The sequence below is a fragment of the Pelophylax lessonae genome (assembly GCF_965119305.1).
Source record: "Pelophylax lessonae genome assembly, chromosome: 11".
NCBI lineage: Eukaryota > Metazoa > Chordata > Amphibia > Anura > Ranidae > Pelophylax > Pelophylax lessonae.
This window is the reverse complement of record NC_138778.1, coordinates 92,799,796-92,821,826: the sequence shown is the minus strand read 5'-3', so window position 1 is coordinate 92,821,826 and position 22,031 is coordinate 92,799,796. Positions and strand designations below refer to the sequence as shown.

At 44.3% G+C, this 22,031-nt stretch overlaps 1 protein-coding gene across 1 annotated transcript in view; it reads left to right on the top strand.

The window, feature by feature from the left end:
* Window positions 1–22,031, top strand: part of VAT1 (vesicle amine transport 1) — a 108,119-nt gene that overhangs the window by 44,471 nt on the left and 41,617 nt on the right. The window contains exon 2 of the mRNA XM_082271498.1: window positions 977–1,184. Within this exon, the coding sequence (XP_082127624.1) occupies window positions 977–1,184 (208 nt within the window). The remainder of the gene's footprint in view (window positions 1–976; window positions 1,185–22,031) is intronic.

Genomic DNA, 22,031 nt, shown 5'->3' with positions numbered 1-22,031 from the left:
GCAATTTGTTGCCCCAAAATTTATTTATTAAATGCAAATTTTCCTGAAGATTCACATTAATGCATTTTAGTGCCTACAAAATATAATCCATTTTTGGTAACCTGTATGAGTAAATCTTTAACATGTCAATATTTTGCAAGCCTTTCAATGGTGGCAAACTACGGTACCAAAAAAACTCTATAGGCAATGCTGTAAAAGCCTTAGTTCTAGGTCTTAGGGCTCTTTCACACGGGCTTTCCATATGTCCACAAATCATCCTATTTTTTTGCGGGTGATATACGGACATAATGGAAGTCTATGGCATTGCGGATGTCAGTGGAATACCATCTGCTGACATCCGATTTCCTTCCTTTCAGTTCTGTTCCGTTTTTTTGGAACGGAACAGAACCCTATTTTTCCTCCGTTCAAAAAAACGTAAAGGAAGGAAAATCGGATGTCAGCGGTGTCATCCAAATACATCCGCAATCCCCATAGACTTACATTAGGTCCGCAAACGGATGGGATGATATGCGGACCTACGGAGCGGATGACAGAAATGTCATCCGCTCCATGAAAAAAAGACCGCAGCGGAGCTCTCACACTGAAAGCCCGTGTGAAAGAGCCCTTACTCTGCAGTTCGCGGTGATGCCTCATGTGTAGTGCTATCAGTTTACATGTGTGCATTCAAGTGAGTATAGGGGGATGGGGCGCTTGCCATTTGTTTTTTACACTGCAAGTACAGAAATATACCTGCTAGAAATACTTTATCCCATAACACAATGCTGCCACAACATCCCAAGCAGTGTTGTCTGCCCTGCCTTAAATGTCCTCTACGGGACTCCTAAGTCTCATAACTCCTACATACCACAATGTGACTTGCTTCTAAAATGGCATCAGTGTAAAGGTGTATCTAGAATGACAGCTGTTTCAAAATGTTGGCATACTTTTTTTTTTTTTTATCCAAAACTTCACATTCCCTCATTCTTTTTCTTTTCAGGTTGGAGATAAAGTTATGGTCCTCAACAGATTTGGTTTATGGCAAGAGCTGGTTACGGTTCAGTCTAGCCACACGTTCCTTATGCCGGCGGGAATGAGCTTTGAGGAGGCTGCAGCCTTGCTGGTAAACTATATAACTGCCTACATGATTCTCTTTGACTTTGGCAATCTGAGACCAAAACAAAGTGTCCTCATCCACATGGCAGCAGGTAAGAATTTTCAGTATTTTAAGGGTTTTTTTTTTTTTTTTTTCTTTAGTAATCTGTATTGCATGTTTGCATTGGTCCATCGTGGCAAAATAAGTAGGCATGTCTCCTACCTAAGAATAGTTGGAAAGAGGGATGGCGCGCTATGGTGTAGAAAATGTGGAACTGACCCCATATGAACATTTCCAAGGGATTAGCGCCAGGGCAATTTTTTGTTTGAATGTCTCCTACCTAATGAACTACTGGGGAGGCTTAAAATCACCATAGTTGGGATGGGAGCTACTATGGTGGTGGCCACAATCTTCCGTGTCATGTTGGGGTTTGTGCTATCTGCTTCCTCTTTGCACACATGTCACTCATTGAGCACAAACTCTATTCAGAGAATGCTCTGTATTTTTTAGTGCAAGGTGTTCAGATTGGACAAAATGGAAAGGAAGGGTGGTGTCACAATGTTTCTGCCTCTTTTGGACAACACCTTGTATCCATTTAAAACTGCCTTCTGTAAATGAGGTTGTGATGAGTTGACAAACTCTTGTGTTCTGTGGGCAAAGGTGAAGCCACCCGCACAGAACCCCAACAGGACCTGGAAGATCAGATGGCAGCTATTCCTTTAGTCGTGCTGACTAAAGTGATTTTCAACTTTGTCCAGCAGCTTGTCGGGTATGGGATACACACTTGCATTGTGCTAAGCTGGACTAAGTATGCAATACAGACCAATTCTGGAGTTCAGCTTTAATTAGCCTGATGATGCAAACCTCAAGCCTGGCTGTAAGAATTGTCATTTCAAAAACCTAGCTGATCTCCAGAATAAGAATGTCTAAATACAAACAAAAGGCATATTTTATACTTAAAGCAGAGTTCCAGGCATGTTGGACCACACTAACTTTTGTTCCATTATCCTCCCAATCAAAACTGCTTTTAAAAGTGTTGCGTGGTACCTGGTTTCATCTCGTTTGTCACATCTTCACCAATCTGCTCCTGGCACCAGTTTCAGAGGTTGCTCTGCTCCAGGAGATGTCCTCCACATATGGTGGACATGTCCTAATGCTTTCCTAATTTAAGACCTTGCATTTTTGCAATCCTTGCTTACTTGCCCCTTTTAGAAAGATCAGTTGTATGTCCTGTTATACCTGAAACCTCTGGGCCTCACCAAACCTCAGTTTACACTGGCCACCTATGTCCTACTGATGGCAAAACCAACAAGAACAAGCGCTTGGCAGTTTATACCCTTTACAGAAGTCAGCCACTCTTCGACTTTATGCTAGCTCTCCAGTGTTCCAGATACGTACACCATTTTTAAAAATGGACTCTGGATCCAATATGCTCACTCTTCTATACAAATGGCCAGTTTCAATTTCTCCTCTCACCTTCCAGGACGGCAAACATATGAGATGATAGGCTCCTCCCTACAGGAAACTCAATCGGATCACAGCTTAAAAGGTCCACCCCTTCCCCTTGTCCCTCAGTTCAATTGGGTTTCTCTCAGTGAAACATTTATATTTTTACTCTGACCTGAAAACTTGGATGGTCCCCCCTGTGAGCCAGATACAGGAACGCATGTGATGTCTGCACTCTACCTGCCGCCTCCTAGGCTTCGCACAGGCCGTCGGTCACCAGGGTGATCCCTTTAGGCCTGTGTCCTGCTGTTTAGCAGGGGTTTCCTCTGGTCCTCCGGCCATTACACTGGGTCTTTTAGCGCCATGGAAAATTCAAAGACCGCCGAAAGTGCGCTCCAAGCCTCGTTTTGGAAACCGGAACTTCCGGTTTGTTAAGCGGAGCATGCGCAGCGCTACCCGGAAGAGGGAAGCAAAGGAGATGACGGACCCGCATGGAGGCTGGAAGGCAGACTCTCAGGCCCAAAGAGCCCGGAAAGTTGCAAAAGAGATTAAGCCTGCCGCAACCCACCTCGTGGAGAAGGAGGGAAGGTCGGAACTGGGTAAGTGCCGTTTTCTTGACTGGGACTAGTACCAGTATTGGATATAATCCTTGGTATTTCCCATGCTCTCCCTCAGCAGGACCTGTAGCCAGTTTACTTTGGGGTTGGAGTGATGTTATCCCCTCTTCTCTTGCAGAGTGCCCAGGTGGAACCCAGGAGGCCTCTGATGAAGCACCTCCCTCAGCAGGACCTGTAGCCAGTTTACTTTGGGGTTGGAGTGATGTTATCCCCTCTTCTCTTGCAGAGTCCCCAGGTGGAACCCAGGAGGCCTCTGATGAAGCACACCTTGTACCCGTGGGCACTAGTTCCTCTAAAAACTGTGGTAATTGCTGTGAGACTTCCCAGTTCTCACACCAAGCCCTTTTTGTCATAGGTGTATTAACAAACTGGCTGTTAAAGTGGACTCAGGGATAATTAAAGATTTCCTAAGTCCGTGCAAGAGGAAATGTTAGCCACTACAGTCCTTTTTGCACCTCTGCAGCTTCCCCACAGGTAGTATCAGAACCAGGTGAGCTAGCTCCTAAAAGAGGGCCTGTCCTCTCAGAGTTCACTTTCCGAGGCAGGCTCATCTGCTTCTCTGCCTATTTCACAGGGTCTCCCCCCCCTACTTAAGCAAGGGAAGAGGAAGGCCTAGAGAATGCAGTGTCAGGCCAGGTCTCAGCCTAGCTCTGGGAATGAGGGCGATGTGTACCCAGATTTCTATTCTGTTTGGTCTCTTCTACCTAGCTATTTGGTCTGGAAAACCTGCATGGACTCCTTTTGAGCTGTCTACGCTACAGAAGAAATTCCAGAACCCCCTAAGGAAACTTCGGCACAGGATAAAATGTACAAAGGGCTGGGTAAAAACCTATCCACGGTTTTACCTGTTCACCAATCCTTGAAGGATTTAATCCTTCAAGAATGGCAGTTTCCTGAAAGGTCTAGTTAAATCAGTCATGGACGTCCAAGATTTAATGAACCATAAGGCAGAATCCTTAAGGAAAGCTTGGGATGCCAACTCGTCCACTATGGCTCCAGCTGCAACCTGTGTGGCTAGGAATGCAAATTTCTGGATGGAAAGGCTTACAAGACACCGTTCACAGGTTAAATCCCAGGATTTGCAGGATTCCCTTTCCGTTTTTTAGGGAAAGCGGTCGCTTACCTGGTTGACACAGCAGTTTAGTCAGTAATAGCCTCAGCCAAGACTGGGGCTCTCACTAATTCACCTAGGTGAGCCATTTGGGTCAAAGAGTGAGAAGGCGACTTTACCTCAAAAGCTAAGCTCTGTGGACTACCTTTTTGAGGGGTCCTTACTGTTTGGCTCAGGCCTGGATGAAGTTTTGTCCAGGTCCTCTGGGCTTGGTAGGAAACTTCTTCCCTTTCTCAAAGAGGGAGATGTTTAGAATTTTTCCGTGGCCCCCCGGGGCAAAATCAGCAGAGGGCTAAGAGCCCAAAAAGAAATGGGGCTTCGGAAGAGGTAGGCAAATTTGCTCCCCCCCTCTCCAGCCACTAGTGCCAAAGATACTAAGTGACCCCAGAATCAAAGTGGGGGGCGGACTGCTTCATTTCGTTTCCCAATGGGAGGAATTTTCTGTCAGTCCATACATTCATTACCTCATTCAGGAAGGCTACCGCCTAGAATTTTGAACCATACCCCCACTAGCAGTAGGTTTAACTCCTCCAATGGATGTTCTAAAAATTAGCCCTTTTGCAGAGGATTCAGGAATTGGCAGAGCAACTAGTAGTAGTTCCTGTGCCAGAAAACCATCTTTACCAAGGATTTTACTCCCACGTGTTCGTGGTGCCCAAGCCCTTGGGAAAATACCGCCTCATCATAAACCTCAATCTTAAACAAGTTTCTAAAAGTTTTCTATGGAAAGTATTTATAGTCTGCAAAAACCTGTTGAAAAATGTGAGACTACTCTTGATCTCAGGAATGCCTACCTGCATGTTCCAATTCATCGAACATCAGGCTTTTCTGATATTTGTGGTGGTCCCCGAGGAGGGGACTGCACATTGGTAGTTCAAGGCACTCCCCTTTGGTCTAACAGCCAGTCCAAGGATTTTTTACCAAGATCCTGGCAGAGGCGGTGACAAATCTTCGGCTCCAGGCAATAGCCTTGATTCCTTATCTGGACTATCTTTTGGTCCATCAGTGGACCAAGTGTACTCAGGCACCCAGAGGGTGTTGACAGTCCTAAAAAAAAACTAGGCTGGTTGATCAACATGGAAAAGTCTTCCCTGCAGCCTGCCCAGGTTCAGACCTACTAAGGGGGATACCAGATAGTAACAGGCAAAAATGTTGCCTTGTTGCATTTACAGCATTCCAAATAGAATTGTCAAGTTTAAACATGGCTTCCTACCATTTCCTCCCAAGTTAGCTCAAATGATATGCAATTTCAATTAGCTTCTTTGCCTTGATATACTGAAGCAAATGGGGAATAGCCAGTCCTTTGAATAGTAAGTAGTTCAAGTCATTCCAGAGATGACCTCGCATCCTGCTTTAAAGAACCGATAACCTGTTTCCGCTCATTTTCCTGTATGTAATATCGATCTTCCTGTCCAGCTGCAGTTCTTCCTGTTTAGTTCAAACATTGAACAGGAAAAGAATCTGACTAGAAAAGCATTCAAAGAAAAATGTACTTTTTTAGGTACTTTTGCTGCCACATTAATGAGGCCACTTGATAAAGGATGCTCATATGCTTGGAAAGATCAGACTCGCAGAACAAGCGGTGTGGAGCCAACATTGTAACTATAAAATGCATAGCCAGCTCCAAAAGCTTCAGAAGTTGCCTTTCCCTGGTATGAAGCCAGCCTTCATGATTCAGGGGTTGTAGAAGCGATTGTCTCCTGACCTCATTCACCTGTATGGTCAGTATTATGGTTGAATCTTTTTAAGGCTGGGTTCACTTTGAATTGGATGTGGGTTCCCCTCATCCAGTTCGTATGACGGGATTGTGACCGGCTCTCTATAAACCAGTTTACTCATCTCCGTGGCTGCTGCTGGTACCTAGTTTTGACAGGTACTTGCTTCTGCTCAGACCACCTAGGCCAGTGATGGTGAACCTTGGCACCCCAGATGTTTTGGAACTAAATTTCCCATGATGCGCAACTACACTGCAGAGTGCATGAGCATCATGGGGAATGTAGTTCCAAAACATCTGGGGTGCCAAGGTTCGCCATCATTGACCTAGGCAATCAAAGTGGAACTTCACCCCTCCCTGCAATTGTAGCTGCTGACTTATAACAAACACAAAAAAATGAACACTGATTTTTACAGTTGTCATTTTTTTTAAATACAACTCAATTGGGGTGAGTTTCTATGTAAGCCTACATGACTTTCTCAGATTCAGTGGATCCTCTGGTTCCTCCTTCCTGGGTTTCAATCTCCCTAGGCACTCAAACCCGGTCCTTCATTACAGATGGTTCTGCTAACATGTCTGTCACTTTTGATCCAGGGACCAGCTGGATTTTCACACTTGTGTACCCAGTATAATGTGGAAGGGAACAAGGCAAACAGGCAAACCTGGGAGGGGCAGTCGTTTGCTTTCTTCAGGGACTTGCTCAGTGCAGCTCTTTCCTGTTGGCAAGAGGCCTTCCACAGAAGTTGCTGCTTGTGCTAAGGTCATGGGGATGCATCTGACCTGGTCAAAGGTTCTTTTTGTCCCCTTTGGTTAGACAGGGTAGAATATTTTTCTACCTTAATGTCCCTTTAGGCCTCATGCACACTGGGCATTCGCCCATCTCCTCAAATTACTTTCTCCTGGAAAGGGAGAAGGGGCCAAAAATTGCACCTAAAGCCTGGTTTAGCAAACCTGTTTAGGCGTGTCAAACGTTTGGGGCATTTTGGTATTTTACAGGTGTTTGGGCACATCAAGGTTTTTCTGACCACCTAACACTCATCTTCTGACTGGCAGCTTGTGATTTATTTATTTTTATTTTTCTTGCATCTTAAATGGTAACTACCACTTTTGTTGAGGGGAAAAAAATAAATTGGCAAATATTGTATAAATCAAAAAACAAAACGGGTGCGCTGCTATGGTAGAAACTTGCCACACCTATAGAATGAAAAGCAGCTCCCACCAAAATAAGTACTCAAACTTGTGAAGTGCAAATAAGTGTAAACAGTGGTGCGCTATTCAGGTGGTTTAAATATAAGAATCTCATAAACCCCACTCTTATGTTTTTTCATAGACTATTGCTTGCAAAATTGTTTTAACATGCACTTTTGTTACTGACCCAAATATCCATATTTTTGTATCTGAATATTTCTTCAATAAACGTTTATAATCAAAATCTCATAAACAATAAAATTATATCAATGTGACCCAAGGTGTGATCATAAATGGTAAATCTAAATCAGGACTGTGAAACCCGAAAAATCATAGGGGAAAAACGAAAAAAAGTCACTTCGTCCATTCATCGGTAATCTTGCCTTGTGCGTTCACCTCTTAAGTCAACAGTCAGTCTATACCATCTACAAAATCTTCATCACTTTGGTGAATCCTCATCTCGCAAAATATCCAAGATATGCAAAAGAAAAAAATGGATCTAGTGTAGTAATGTCAAAATCAATCAGTAAACCATGCTATAACAAATCACAAGTGTGCAAAAAACCGTACCATAAAATTAGTGCCACAAGAATGTGCAGGTGTGAAGTGCCGCAGAAAAATATAAAAATCTTCAATCGTGTAAGGCTGAAATGCATGCTCACCTGCAACAGAAGACTTTTAATAATCTTATGGCCTCTCAACTCGTATGTCGGGGCTGATGTTCTATGTTCTATCCACAGAGTGGAGCACTCGTTCAATATGAAATATATTATAGGGAGAATTCTAGCTTTCCTGCAAGCAGGGTAGATATGAAACTAGCTTTGCGCACGTTGAAAGGGCAGATTTCAGCTTTATCGTTTTTTTTTTTTTCCAGGAACCGAACACTTCCCATTCGTTGGTTCTAACCTTTATCCAGGGGATATTGCATTTGCTTCCACCTGTGAAGCCACCATTGTGTCCTTGGGACTTAAATTTGGCTTCGGGGGGGGGGGGGGGGGGTTGACCGGGGCTATAGCACCGAGTGGGCCTCCAAAAAGCCCCGGGTCTCCTTTTGCGTTTTTAAAAAGATTAGCCCCGAGTCAAGGCCTGAGGTTAGCTGGGAACTCTGGGCTACATACCTCAGCAGTGTACCATTTTTATAAAGCGCATCCAGTGATTGGTGGGTGATCTAGGGCAGCCACAAGGAGTGATTGGAGCTGAGTACTTGGAAAGCAGTGTGTCCAGGGGACCTAGTCCAGACTTCTGATCAATATTCTGGAACTGAGTGATAAAGCTTTGCTTGAGTCACAGGACCAATCATCTGCAGGGTTGTCCAGTTAAGATTCAATCAGATGATGCCACAGCCATGGTTTACAATTAAGGGGGCACCAAGAGTGTCCTGGCTGCCTGGGAGGTGGCTAAGAGCTTAATATTGGCAGAAAATTTTGTTCCATCCCTCTCCATAGTGCATATACCCGGATTGGAGCACTTGCGGCGTCAGGTGTTGGCTCAGAGGGAATGATCCCTGCACCCGGAGGGGTTTCACCTGTTGTGTCCGGTGGGGGAAACCTGATGTAGACCTGTTAGTTTCTCGGCTCAACGAGAAGGTACTGAGGTTTGTGGCCAGGTCTCAGTATCCTCTGTCCGACTCCACACGCACTGGTGGCTTCTTAGGAGTCGGTATCAGCTGATCTATGAGTTTCCTCCGCTGAAACTTCTGAGGCTTATGCGCTGAATAGTGGTGGAGGGGATACCGGTCATTCTTGTGGCCCCAGACTGGCCTCGCTGGTCTTGGTATGCAGATCTGGTAAGGTTGGTCGCCAATGCACCTTGGAGACTTCCTCTTATGGAAGATCTGTTGTCCAAGGGCCAATCTTTCATCCTGCTTTAGTCACTGGCTTAACGGCATGGCTGTTGAAAGCCAGGTATTGAAGGATAGGGGTCTTTCTGACTCCATGATTCCTACACTGTTGAAGGCTAGAAAATCTACCTCCCAGAAAGATTTATCGTATGTAGAATCATACATCTCATGGTGTGAATTGATTAGGGTGCATCCACGTTCCTTTTCAGTGGCTACGATATTGGCTTTCCTCCAAAGGGGGGTTGAGCAGCGGTTGGCCTTGGGTACTATTAAATGCCTGGTGTCAGCTTTGGCTTTTTTTTTTTTTTTTTTTCCACCCTTTAGCTGCGCGTTCTTTGATTTGCACTTTTATCCAGGGAGTTCGTCATGCGGCTCCTCCGATACGGTCTGTTACCTCTGTGGGATCTTAACTTGATACGGTCTTTCAAAAATCTCCCTTTGAAAACTAAGGGAGATTCCTCTGCTTACACTGTCACAGAAGGTAGCCTTTTTGGTGGCTATTACCCCTGCCTGCAGAGTGTCTGAATTGGTGGTGCTGTCCTGCTGTTCTCTGGTGGTCCAGAGATTAAGTGGTACTTTGGCCTAATCAGTCGTCTCTTCTGAAGTGGTTTCTGATTTCCATTGAATGAAGACATTGTGCTGCCTTCACTCTGTCCTAAGCACAAGCATCCCAAGGAAAATGCCTTTCATTCTTTGGCTGTGGTTTGGGCAATTAAGGTTTGCCTGGTGGTCAGAGTCTTTCAGGAAACCGCTCTCCTTTGGTCGCAGCAGACACAGCAATCCTTTCCGAGGTCCTTTGAGGACAATTCTGCTAGGGCGCCTCTTGGGCTGTTCGCCATCATGCGTCAGTAATACAAGCAAGGCGGTAATTTGGTCGTCTGTGCACACGTTCACTAAATTGTACAAAGTAGATGTATTGGCATCCTCTGATGCTGCTTTTGGCCGCAAGGTTTTGCAGGCTGCTGTTTAAAAGAGCAATTTATTCTTTGAGGGTGTATGTTTCTAAGTGAGCTCCAGCTGTTCCTGGTTGAGCTCCAAGTTACCTGGTTGGCAAGTTTAGCCTTTGGGGTATTAGGTTTTCTGTTTTCCCACCCCTCATGCAAATACTGCTTTGGGACGTCCCAATGGTTAAGAATATGGAGCTGCGTCTATCAATGAATGATGAACTGGATTTTTGACTTACTGTAAAATCCTTTTCTCTGTAGTAGGACTCCAGGAGTAGGACTAGGCAGAACAAAAAACACCTGACTACGCCCATGGGGCGTCAGCTGGTGTATAACCCCCTCCCCCCCCTTCCCCTCTGCTCTAGGTAATCCGTTTTTATTCTGTCTAGTCAGGGGTAAGGACCTAGGCTCTCACCTAGGATCTCTGGTCCTAGCAATTTTCTCCTTGCATCTTTTTTCAAATCGGGAGATCTACAATTGTCGGGCTGGATAATCTAGATCCAGTGGTCCCCCTGCCCGCGAGTGTGTGCAGACTACAGCTACGCACTAGGTCGGCCGTGACATAGCCTCACGGACAGATGCTGACCCGCCAGTTAAACGTCTCGCAGAGTCGCATACGACTGGTCTGAGTTGCAGCGGTCCCTTGGCCAACAGCTCCCCTACTTTGGTATCGGAGTTATGTCTGGAGCGTTACCTGCACCATGGAAGGGTAAGTACAGTCATCGTGCCCCCCTCCCCTTTTTTTTGGTGGTTTTCTTTGGGGCGACCGTGAACAACCTCCAGGGACCATGCCTGCCTGCAGGTTTCCTTCTCCCATCCTAATTCCCTCACTGAGCTAGGCTTCCCCCACTCCCATTCCCCCCATCTGGACCTAGACTGGTGGGGGTCCCAGGGCAGAGAATACAGCAGTCTTAGTCTGGGGATGCTGGAAACAAATGAAGCCTCATGGAAAACTTTTATCCGTGGTCGGACAAATTGAAATTTGACATTTTTGTTGGCAAGCATGGGTGCTGTGTTTTTCCAGACTAAATAGAAGAGGGTCCTTCCAGCTTATCAGTGCTCAGTTCAAAAGCCTGCATCTCGAATGGTATGGGGGTGCATTAGTGCATATGGGTAGCTTGCACATCTGAAAACACAATACTGAAGGATGCATCCAGCAGACAAGACTCCTTCAGCATGAAAGACTGCCCTCACCCATTGTGGTGGGGGGGACATCTTCACTGGTTTCTGGCCCCAGAGGACGACTTTGGTGAGTGTCAAGGAGATCTGCCAATGTTTGTTTTGGGGGTACCCAGAAAGCGGGCCAAAGCTTGTCCTCAGTCTCCTTGTGCAGATTTAATTCCTGCAAAGGTTAAGGTGATGGCTGAACAACCTAAGGTCCCCCCTATCCCTGTCCAGGAAATTGATTTTATTTAGATTTGGTTTCTGACCAGGGTGGTCCTTCCTCTGCACCAACTTCAGGGACCACAGGCCGTGATTCACCTGCTGCTGTCATAGTTCTCTCCCATTTTGCATACAGGTTCTGAGTCTGGTGGTATCCACCTTCCAAGACGGTTCTGTTTGCAGTCTTGCATGCAGCACCTTTAGCAGGTTCTGCTCAGAGGATACCAAAGTTTGTGACTGGGTCCTCTGATAGACTCAGCAGGTGTCCAAGGGCCACGGTAAGGTCAGTATCCTCCTCTGTTAAGGCTTCTTCAGCAGTTCCTGAGAGGAATCAAAAGCAATGAATCATCCTGGTGGCTGTAAACGTACCTTGGGGGCTTCTCTTAGAAAAGACCAGTTGTCCAAAGGGCTGATATACCATCCTGTTTTAGTCGCTGGTTTTAAGGCTTAGCTATTGAAAGCCAGGTACTGAGGGATAGAGGTCTGTCTGGATCAGTGATCCCTACTATGCTGAAGGCTAGGAAGTTTTCCAGCAAGATATACCATCGTACAAGGAAAACGTACATTTCTTGGTGTGAGTCAATTGGCGTTCATCCTTGATCCTTTTCTGTAGCTTGGATCTTAGATCTTAACCTCTTCAACAGGGTGTTGATCAGAAGTTGGCCTTGAGTACCATCAAAGGCCAGGTGTCTGCCCTGCCAATCTTTTCAGTTCGAACCTTAATTCAGGGGGTTCGACATATGGCTCCACCTGTACAATCTCTTTTGCCGCCATGGGATTTAAATTTTAATGTAGTACTTTCTGTTCTCCAGAAACCTAATTTGAGAATATTTTGGGAGATTCCATTGCCTGCGTTTATCGCAGAAGGTGACACCCTGTAGGCTGAGGTAGCAGCCACCAAGAATGTCAGAATTTGCAGCATTATCCTGTCGCAGTCCCTATTTAGTGGTCCATAGGGATAAAGTGGTTCTGTGCATCATTCCTACCCAAAGTTGTCTCTAACTTCCATTTTAATGACATTTTGTTGCCTTCCTTGTGTCCCAAGCCGGCTCATCCCAAGGAATTTGCCTTGCATACCTTGGATGTGGTTTATCTGATTCAGGTATATCTGGCAGCTACTGATTCCTTTCAGAGGTCACACTTTTTTTTTTTTTTTTTTTTTTTTTTTTTTTTGTGGTTACGACCAGACCAAGAACAAGGCTGGCTGTCTGATCCATCTGGAGATGGTAGCCGATGAAGCAGACGGTGACTCAGACCTATTCCATTAAAGGTCAGGTTCCACCTTTCCCTGTCACTGTGCTAGAATGCTTCTTGGGCCTTCTCTCGTCGGGCTTCAATAGCGCAAGTTTGCAAGGCGGCCATTTGGTCGTCCGTGCATACCTTTACAAAATTCTAGAAGGTAGAAACTTTTGCATCTGTGGAGCTTCTATTGGCTGTATTTTTTTTTTTTTTTTTTTTTTACAGGCTGCTTTAAGAGGGGCTGCTCCCCTCTTGAGGGGTGTTTTTTTTTTTTTTTTTTTACATTTATTTTTCAGACAGGGCTCCTGGTGTCCTGGTTAAGGGCTCTTATGTTTAGCCTTGGGTTATTTTCCCCACCTCATTTTCCTTTTGGCACTGCTTTTGGACGTCCCACTAGTTATGATTTATGGAGCGCTGTGTCCATCAAAATTGGATTTTTGTACTTTATCCATTTCTGAATTCAACAGACACAGCACCCACTCCTCTATGGAGTCTGATACTTCTAATACTGCTTGCTACTAATCTGATTACCTAGAGCAGAGAGGGAGGTTCTAGCCCAGCTGTGAACGGCCTGGGCATAGCCAGGTGTTTTTTGTTCTGCTTGGGCCTACCCCTGGAAGAGGCAATATAACCCACTAGTTATGCTTTATGGAGCACTGTGTCCGTCAATGAACTTGGAGAAATGGATTTTCACTAACGGTAAATTCGAAAATCCCTTTTTTTGATGCCTGAATTTTTTTGATGAGTGGATGCCTGAAATCTGACTTGCATCTTAGTGCAGGCTTCTGGGAAAATCAGTGAGCCAATTACACAAGCGGGAAATGTTTCCGGGGGATGTTCTGCACAGATTCTGTATAGAACACCTAGGTAGCCATATTTCATTGAATTTTCTGAAAATGTCATTAGCTGCAAATTAAAAGTATATTTTAATAACAGTAAATTGCAATATGACTTGTGTTGCAATTGTATACGCTATATTTTCTTTGCCATTCTTTTTTTTTTTTCCCCTCAAAAGTGGATTTACCCTTTGAAAAGGAAAGGTGATTTTTAAATCTGCAGCTCTAACTTTCTGTAAAATGCAATACAATATGGCTATCTGAAGGTATTCTGTACAGATGGTGTGAAGAATGCCCCGGATATGTCATTTCCTGCTTGTGTGATTGGCTTACGGATTTTCCCAGAAGTCTGCACTAGGATACAAATAATACTTTCGGCATCCCCTGCATAGAACATTTTTTTGGCAAGATGATCCCAAGGGTAAATCGTATCTAAAGGGATGCTGACCACAGGGGATGCATCTGAGAATTTTAAAACCACTCCCATTAGATGCCATTTCCACATGGACAGGCGAACTTTCACTTCAGAATTACAAAAGGTAGGAAACTGCAGCAAAGTTTGATAAAAAAAACACATTGCCTTCTGGGTGGGTGATTATGTACATTGTAAGGATTGATTTTTTTTATTTTACATGGAATTGCTGTTTAAACCCCTATGTGTTCATTAACGTAGGTTAACAGAGGGATGTTTAGATTCAGGGAAAAAAGCAAACCTCTGTAAAGTGGTGATTTGATGCCCAATGTGCATGAGCCCTTAAAGCAGTATTAAACCCAAAAGCAAACATTTTATATTGCCATTTACCAATTCTAGGATTTGATAGCTGTATTTGTTTCCTTTAGACCGCATTCACACTGCCGCGACCATAAGTCGCCCCATGTCGTAGCGACTTTACCGCGACTTGTGAATTATTTAAAGCGACTTATATGATAGACGACTTTGTATTTGGCCAATCAGAATATGATGTGTTGTGACCCAATTCCCCTCTTCTGTTTTTTTTTTTTTTTTTTTTTTTTACTCATTTCCTCATTGCCCACCAGTGCCACGTATCGGTGTCCACCAGTGCCACGTATCGGTGTCCACCAGTGCCACTCACAGACCAGGCAGAGATAATGGTATATAGGAACTGTAGGCATGGCTGCAATGTGAGGAATGCCTGGCTAATCTTCCTTCTTCCTTAAAAGTCTAACAAGTCGTTTCAAATAAGAGAAGGATTCGACTTGGAGGCGACTCCCATTGAAGTCTATTGGGACAAGTCGGATACAAGTCGCCTTAAAGTAGTACAGGACCCTTTTCTGAAGTCGGAGCGACTTCAGTAGTGCCATTTAAGACGGCACTCATTGATTTACATTGCTTTTATTATGTTAAGCGACTTGGGGTGACTTGAGGGCACACAAGTCGCCTGACAAGTTGCGGCAGTGTGAATGACTTAGTCTCTCCATCTGGTGATCCAGCCAGTCTGTTTTTCAACAGAAAAGCTTTTGCAGTTACAGAAATGAGACAGATCATTTAACTGCCAGGAGAGCTTAAAATGATCAGCTTTTATTTATGGAAAACCTTTATCCAAAAAGACAAGTCTGATTATAAAGTAGTTGTTTTTTTTTTTGTTTTGTTTTTTTGCAGCTTATTAGATGCCCCCTACTTATTCTTGTGGTAGTGTGATTCAGGTTTAAACTTGTGTTTTAGGCTAGGAATGTAATTGTTGCTGATATAGAAAAGGCCAGCTGAGGGCGCCAAGGTTAGTGTGAGTGTAATGTGTGGAACTGCATAGGAAAGGATTGATGGGAGCCTGCATCTCTCAGCCATTGCAGCTTGCTGATAGTAAGGAGGCTGGGGCTTTAACAGACCGCTCCGAGGAAAGAACAGGTAGGTACACGTCCCATACATTTTAGGCATCGTTTTCGCCAGTTGACCTTTTAATTTTTTTTTGTTTTCATACTCCAGATGTGGCCGGACCAGAGTCTTGTAGAGTGGGAGAATCTTTCTGGAGTGAATCTCCTTTATGCATCCCAGTATTCTGTTGGCTTTGCTTGCAGCGGCTTGGCATTGCATGCCACTGCCAAGCATGTTGTCTACCAGCACCCCCCAAACTATGACTAAAATATTTTTGTGGACAACATTGACATGGTATTGATGTAACGTGGCACTCACACATAGCGCAGCCAGCCAATCTCCAGGTACTTTGTCAATGAAGAGAGAATTGGTCAAGCTTGGCATGCATAAACAAGCATTCTGAGCCTTAATGAATGCAGGGACATGCTGATTAAATATCTCCATAGGCTTTGAGCAGCTGCAGACAAATGCATGCAGGTTAATATGTGAAGACTGATTTTTGATTGGTAGGTGAAACGTATGACTCGCGCCAGGCATCTGCTACTGACTACACTCAACCCTACAAGTTCTCATGCTAGCTGAGATGGGACAGCCCAGTGATGTGTATTTACTCAGCAGGATGTAAGCGGATATGTGGAGGGTTAAATGCTAGTGGCGGCATGCATTGGAGAACCATAGACTAATAATCTTCAGCCACAAAGTGAAATGCTCTGAGAATTGTTGATCAGCAGCTAGTTCTTAAAGCTAAGCTTTTTCAGTAAGGTCTTGTAGTAAGGCAAGCTGTGTCCAACATGTCTGACTTGATATCTCTATCAGCTTTGAAAGCTACACTTCAGAATGTTTGTGAATCATCCAGCTTAATTTTTGTTGGCTCAGTCTGCTTTATTATGCATGTCCAGCTGGGCTAACTTTTTTTTTTCACTGCTCACTCTGGTTATACTGCAAGCTCCTTGGTGTGTGCAGGTCTTGGTAAGAGTTGCAGTAAGTCAAAGCCTGCCTTATTTTCTGGCTGAAGATCATCTAGTGCTTCCCCCCCCCCCCCCCAGCTATACTGTCCATGGCCCTTCCTTTTCATTAATTTAATTTCATTCTCAAAATCATGGAGTCTTAGTATTGCACGTGTTACCTAGTGCAGTTTGCATGCAAAGGTAGCCTGCTTGGCATTTCCCACTCCTCGCCCAGACTGTCCACTAAATGATTCCTATATTTGCAGAACTATTACGAAGAGCCAGCCCAGTGCTTGCATCAAACCTGGGGATACTTATGTACTGGGGCAGGGTGCAGTGATCTCAATAAGCTATTTACAGCACCCTGGCAGCCTTCCCACAAGCCATGATCTGCCTGCATTACATAGAGATGCAATGATAGTGAAGACATCACTGGTGTAAGTTGTACAATACAATGGGGGGGAGGCAACATTTTATAAACGGTTTTAACTGCAGAACAGATGCAAATTACAAATGCTTTACTAAACCAGTATACTGTAAGTATATTGTAAGTGAGGTTGCAGTGGATGTGGCTAGTTTGGCATTGTGGCAAAAATGCTGGTTCTGTTTTTTCATTTTTGGAAAACTAACCTAACACAAAGCAAACTTTGCAGGGAGAAAGCCCAAAGTTAAAGTCCCTAGTCTACTAGTTTGACAGCCATGAATGTCTGATCATCATGGAGGCAGAGCTCAATCATGGAGGCAGAGCTCATAAGTCAGGGGTAGGGAACCTATGGCTCGCAAGCCAGACGTGGCTCTTTTGATGGCTGCATCTGGCTTGTGGACAAATCTTTTAATAAAGGGGGTGTGTCCGGACGTGAGCCACGCTGGACGTGTAGTCCCAGAGCTCCGCTGCATCTACCACTTAATCCAGTGCCATCCGCGTAGCTGTGCCCGGTGCCAAGGAGACTTCTGCACCCATCGGCGGTACACTTTGTGGGCTACCCTCAGTTCGTCTCTGGGTGACAGGATTGCCATGCTACGGACCCCGCGGCCTACTCAATACCGTTGCCGGCTCATGTGCTGTGCATCTGAGGACCATGGCAATCACCGACCGGTAAGCAGACCCTGCCACCTTCACCCTGTGCCCCGACAGACACGATCTCCTTCCCCCCCCCCCCTCCGACACCCAGGGACCCGCCTCTCACATCCACTTCTGAGGCCTTCAGCGGCCGGCCGCCATTTTCTCAGGGCCTATACTCACCATCACTCGCAGGCTCTTAACCACTCCGGCGTCGTTGCATGCCTGCTCTTTCTTCCCGACCGGGCTCCAGGCACTTTCACATGGCTCCATCTACTCACTGTATAGCTTCGGCCTATGAATATTAAAGGTTCTCGACCCCTGAAATAGTGTATAGCTCTCACGGAATTACATTTGAAAATATGTGGTGTTCATGGCCCAAAAAGGTTCCCGACCCCTGTCTTAAGTACTACTGAACTAAACACTGTTCACTCATTGGTTTTCTATGTATACATATAGTGCTAAGCACTTGTGAAAAAAATACTGGTGAGGATGCTTTTGAAAATGCCACCTTTTTAATTTGACAATTGCATAAACCAAAAAAGTAAATTATGTTGTATCCTTTTTGGTTCATTTAGCCAATTTTTTTCGCTCACCTGTTAAAATCTGCTTTTACTCAAACAATTGTATTTGGTCTGAAAGAGGTTTATATTCTAATAGTTTCAAATATTTATCTGAATAAATGTGTAGAAAAGTTGTTTTTTTTTTTTTGTATTTTTTTTTTTTATTTTTATTCCTGCCTGTGTCCGCCCTTTCCACCCAGCTTGTTGCCACATCTTCTATGAAAACTAGTTGTTTGACTGGAAGATGGGCTGATAAATGATACATGGAGCTTGGTAATGGTGCCCTAGATACATCTGTATCATAGGTCATACAAAGGAAACTTAACTGGTTGATATAAATGTCCCACCCACATTGTATGTGAATTTATGGGATGGACTGGACAAAAGGGTGAAAACAAAACCAAGTGCAACACATTGGGGAGGGTGCAGCTCTCCTGGGAGAGATGGCCGAAAAGTTAGTATTTTAAACTAGGCGATTGGGGGGGGTCCAGATGTAGAGCTAGCCAGTGGGGCGCAAGGTTTAGCAGGCAATATTGGGGGCATTAGCAGTAGGATGACCAGAGATCCAAAGTCCAGCCTCATAATATCTAACCAGGACCTAGTATGTGACCAGACAGTCTGGCTAACAAGATGGGAGAACTGAAACTGCTAATGTATGAGGATTTTAATTTTGTGGGAATTTAGAGACTTGGTTTGTCAGCTCTCATGATTGGCTGTCAACCATTCAGGGGTATTTCCTTTATTGCAGATAGGGAAAGGGTAAAAAAGGGGAGGGTTATGTCTGTATATCAAGAACGATGTCCAAGTGAATGAGGAACAATATCACTAATGGAGCTAGGGAGGAGGTGGAATCCTTATGGGTAGAGCTTCAAAGCAAGGAAAGTAATACTGGGTGTATGCTATAGCCCCCCCCAACCAGAGGGGCAAGGCAGACCTCCTATCACAGCTTTGAATGGCAGCAAGGATGGGAAATGTCGTCATAATGGGGGATTTTATTTATCCAGATAGACTGGGTAGATGGAACCGCGCATTAGTCGAAGGCTCGTTGTTTTCTAAATATTTTGCATTACTAGATCTACTGATTACGACCTGATCGCGGATGTAGAAATATGGGGCAACTTGGGACACAGTGACAATAGGTCAGTTCGTTCCGTATAAATTGCAGCAATAGGAAACTCAAGAGCCACCTTCCCTAAACTGCGTTCTTTGCTAGACTATAATAAATGGTGATCTAATCCTAGGAACAAAACACGGAGGAAAATGGAAGTGCTTTAAGAACATACTTAATGGTATTGGCCAGTGCATTCCAACAGGGAATACACTTTTGAAAGAGCTCAAACCCTGGGTGGCTAAACTCGAACATAAAAATGCATTTAAAAATGAAAGGAAAGACGTTCAAAAATAAAAGGCTTGAGGGGTCATCGTCAGCTTTCAAACATTAAAAAGAATGCAATAAATGTAAGCGCAATCAGGGTGGCTAAGATAGAAACGAAAGGCACATGGCGAGAAAGTGAAAGGAAATTCAGTATATAAATAGTAAGCAAGTGAGGCCAGAACATATTGGCCCCCATAAAGGATGATGGGAATTTGGCTAGAAAGGACAGAAGGCAAAGCTTTTGAATACATTTTTTCTTAGTCTTCACAAAAGAAACGGGGATACAGGAACCTAGGCTGTAATGTTAACACCTCAGAAGACAGACTCCAAACTTGGACTTGAAAAACTAAACCTAAATAAGTCACCGGGACCAGATGGCTTGCACACGAGGGTCCCAAACTCAGCCAGTTGATAGGCCAGACCATTGTTCCTAATTTTTATGGACAGTCTGCTGAGGGGAATGGTACTAGCTGATTGGAGAAAAGCCAACATGGCACCAATATTTAAAAAGGGGCCGAGCTATATCCCTGGGAACATCAGGCCAGTTAGCCTAACATTAGTCTGCAGGCGATAAGGGACTATTTACATGATTTTAGTAATAAAAACCGTATCAATAGTAGTAGTAGTAGTAGTAGTAGTAGTAGTCGGCATGGATTCATGAATCTTTCTTGCGAACAACCTTTTAACCTATGAAGTAAGCTGCCATCTAAAGGCCTGTATGTAGATGTGTATCCGGACTTTGCAAAGGCATTTGATAGTCTTCCCCCCCCACAAACATTAACTGTACAAACTATAGTACATAGGTATGTACCATAGGGTGAGTACCTGGATTGAAAACTGGCTTCAGGGGCGAGTCCTGAGGGTGGTAAAAAAAATGGCGAGTACTCTGAATGGTCTGGTGTGGAAAGTGGGGTCCCCCATAGAATTGTCCTAGGACCAATCCTGTTTAATTTATTCATAAACGATCTAGAGGATGGGATGAATAGCTCAATCTCAGTGTTTGTAGACGATGCTAAACTATGCAGGGCAATAACTTCTACACAGGATGTGGAAACCTTACAAGAATACCTGACCAAAAAGAGGTTTCATGTTGGAAAATGTAAGGAAATGCATTTGGGTGCCAAAAATATGAACGCAAGTTATGCAGTAGGGCAGTGATGGCGAACCTTGGCACCCCAGATGTTTTGGAACTACATTTCCCATAATGCTCAACTACATTGCAGAGTGCATGAGCATCATGGGAAATGGGGAACCTTGGCACCCCAGATGTTTTGGTACCACATTTCCCATGATGCTCATGCACTCTGCAATGTAGGTGAGCATTATGGGAAATGTAGTTCCAAAACATCTGGGGTGCCAAGGTTCGCCATCACTGCCCTAGGGGGAGAACCTTTGGGGGAATAAAATATGGGGAAAAATCTGGGGGTCCTAGTAGACAAGCTCAGCAATGGCATGCAATGCCAAGCTGCTGCCAGCAAGTCCAACATATTACTGGCATGTATAAAAAGGATTCACTCCAGAGATCAAATAATTCTCCCACTCTACGAGACTCTGGTTCAGCCACATCTGAAGTAAGCCGTCCAATTCTGGGCACCGGTCCTCAGGAAGTGTATGCTGGAACTGGAGAGACTTCGGAAAAGGGCAACAAAGCTAATAAAGGGAATGGAGGATTTCTGCTATGAGGAAAGATTACAAGCTTTGAACTTATTCACTCTGTAAAGGGGATATAATATCATGTACAAACTTTTCAGCGAAAGGGAATTTAAAGACGCGCGGCCATTCACGTCAATTAAGAGAAGCGGTTTAACCTTAAACTGCGTAAAGGATTCTTTACCGTCACAGGTAAGGCTGTGGAATGCTCTTCCATAAGCAATGGCATCAGCATGGAGCATTGATAGTTTTAAAAAACTGATCCACAGAAGGGTGTGCTGGAACTGGAGAGTCCAGAGAAGGGCAACAAAGATAATTGGGGGAATGGTGGACATCAGCTATGATGGAGTGCAAGCATTGAACTTGTCTCTACTCCAGAGAGAATATTTTAGGGCATATGATATCAATTTAAAAATACTGTACTGGTGACTATAGCATAAGAAACAAACTTTTCAGAGAAAGGGAATACAATAGGACACGTAGCCACTCACTAAAACTAGAAGAAAAGCGGTTTAACCTTAAACTACGTAAGGGGTTCTTTATCATGGTTACATAGTAAGATCAAATAAAGACAATAGTTCATCTAGTTCAACCTGTGTAGGTGTGGCCATAATTTCCCATAACCCTGAATGTTTTTTGATCCTTGAGATGCAAGTCCAAGATTCTTTTAAACGTATCCTAACTACCATTTGTGTTGGAGAATTCCACAATCTTGTAGCCCTTACTGTAAAGAACCCCCTGCGTAGCCTGAGGTTAAAACACTTCTCTAATCTCATTGTACGGCCTCGTGTTCTCACGCATTCCTTGCGATTGTAGATTTTTTTTTTCTATGTCTAGATCACGGTTGAGGTATTTGTAAATCGCTATCGTGTCCCCTCTCAGGCGTCTCTTCTCTAGGGGAGAATAAATCAAGCGTTGTAGGCGCTCTTCATAATTAAGGTCCTCCGATCTCCCTAATCTCTGGACTCTCCAGCTCCAACACATCTCTTCTGAGAATTGTTAACCCGAACTGGACAGAATATTCCAGATGCGGTCGGACCAGAGTTTTATAAAGTGGTAGGATTATGGTTTTATCTCTGGAATACATCCCCTTCCTTATGCATGCCATAATATTCTGCCGGCTTTGGCAGCTGCAGCTTGACATTGCATGCTATTGCAAAGTCGATCTTCTAAGACTCCCAGATCTTTCTCCTTTTTTGATTCCCCCAGAGGTTC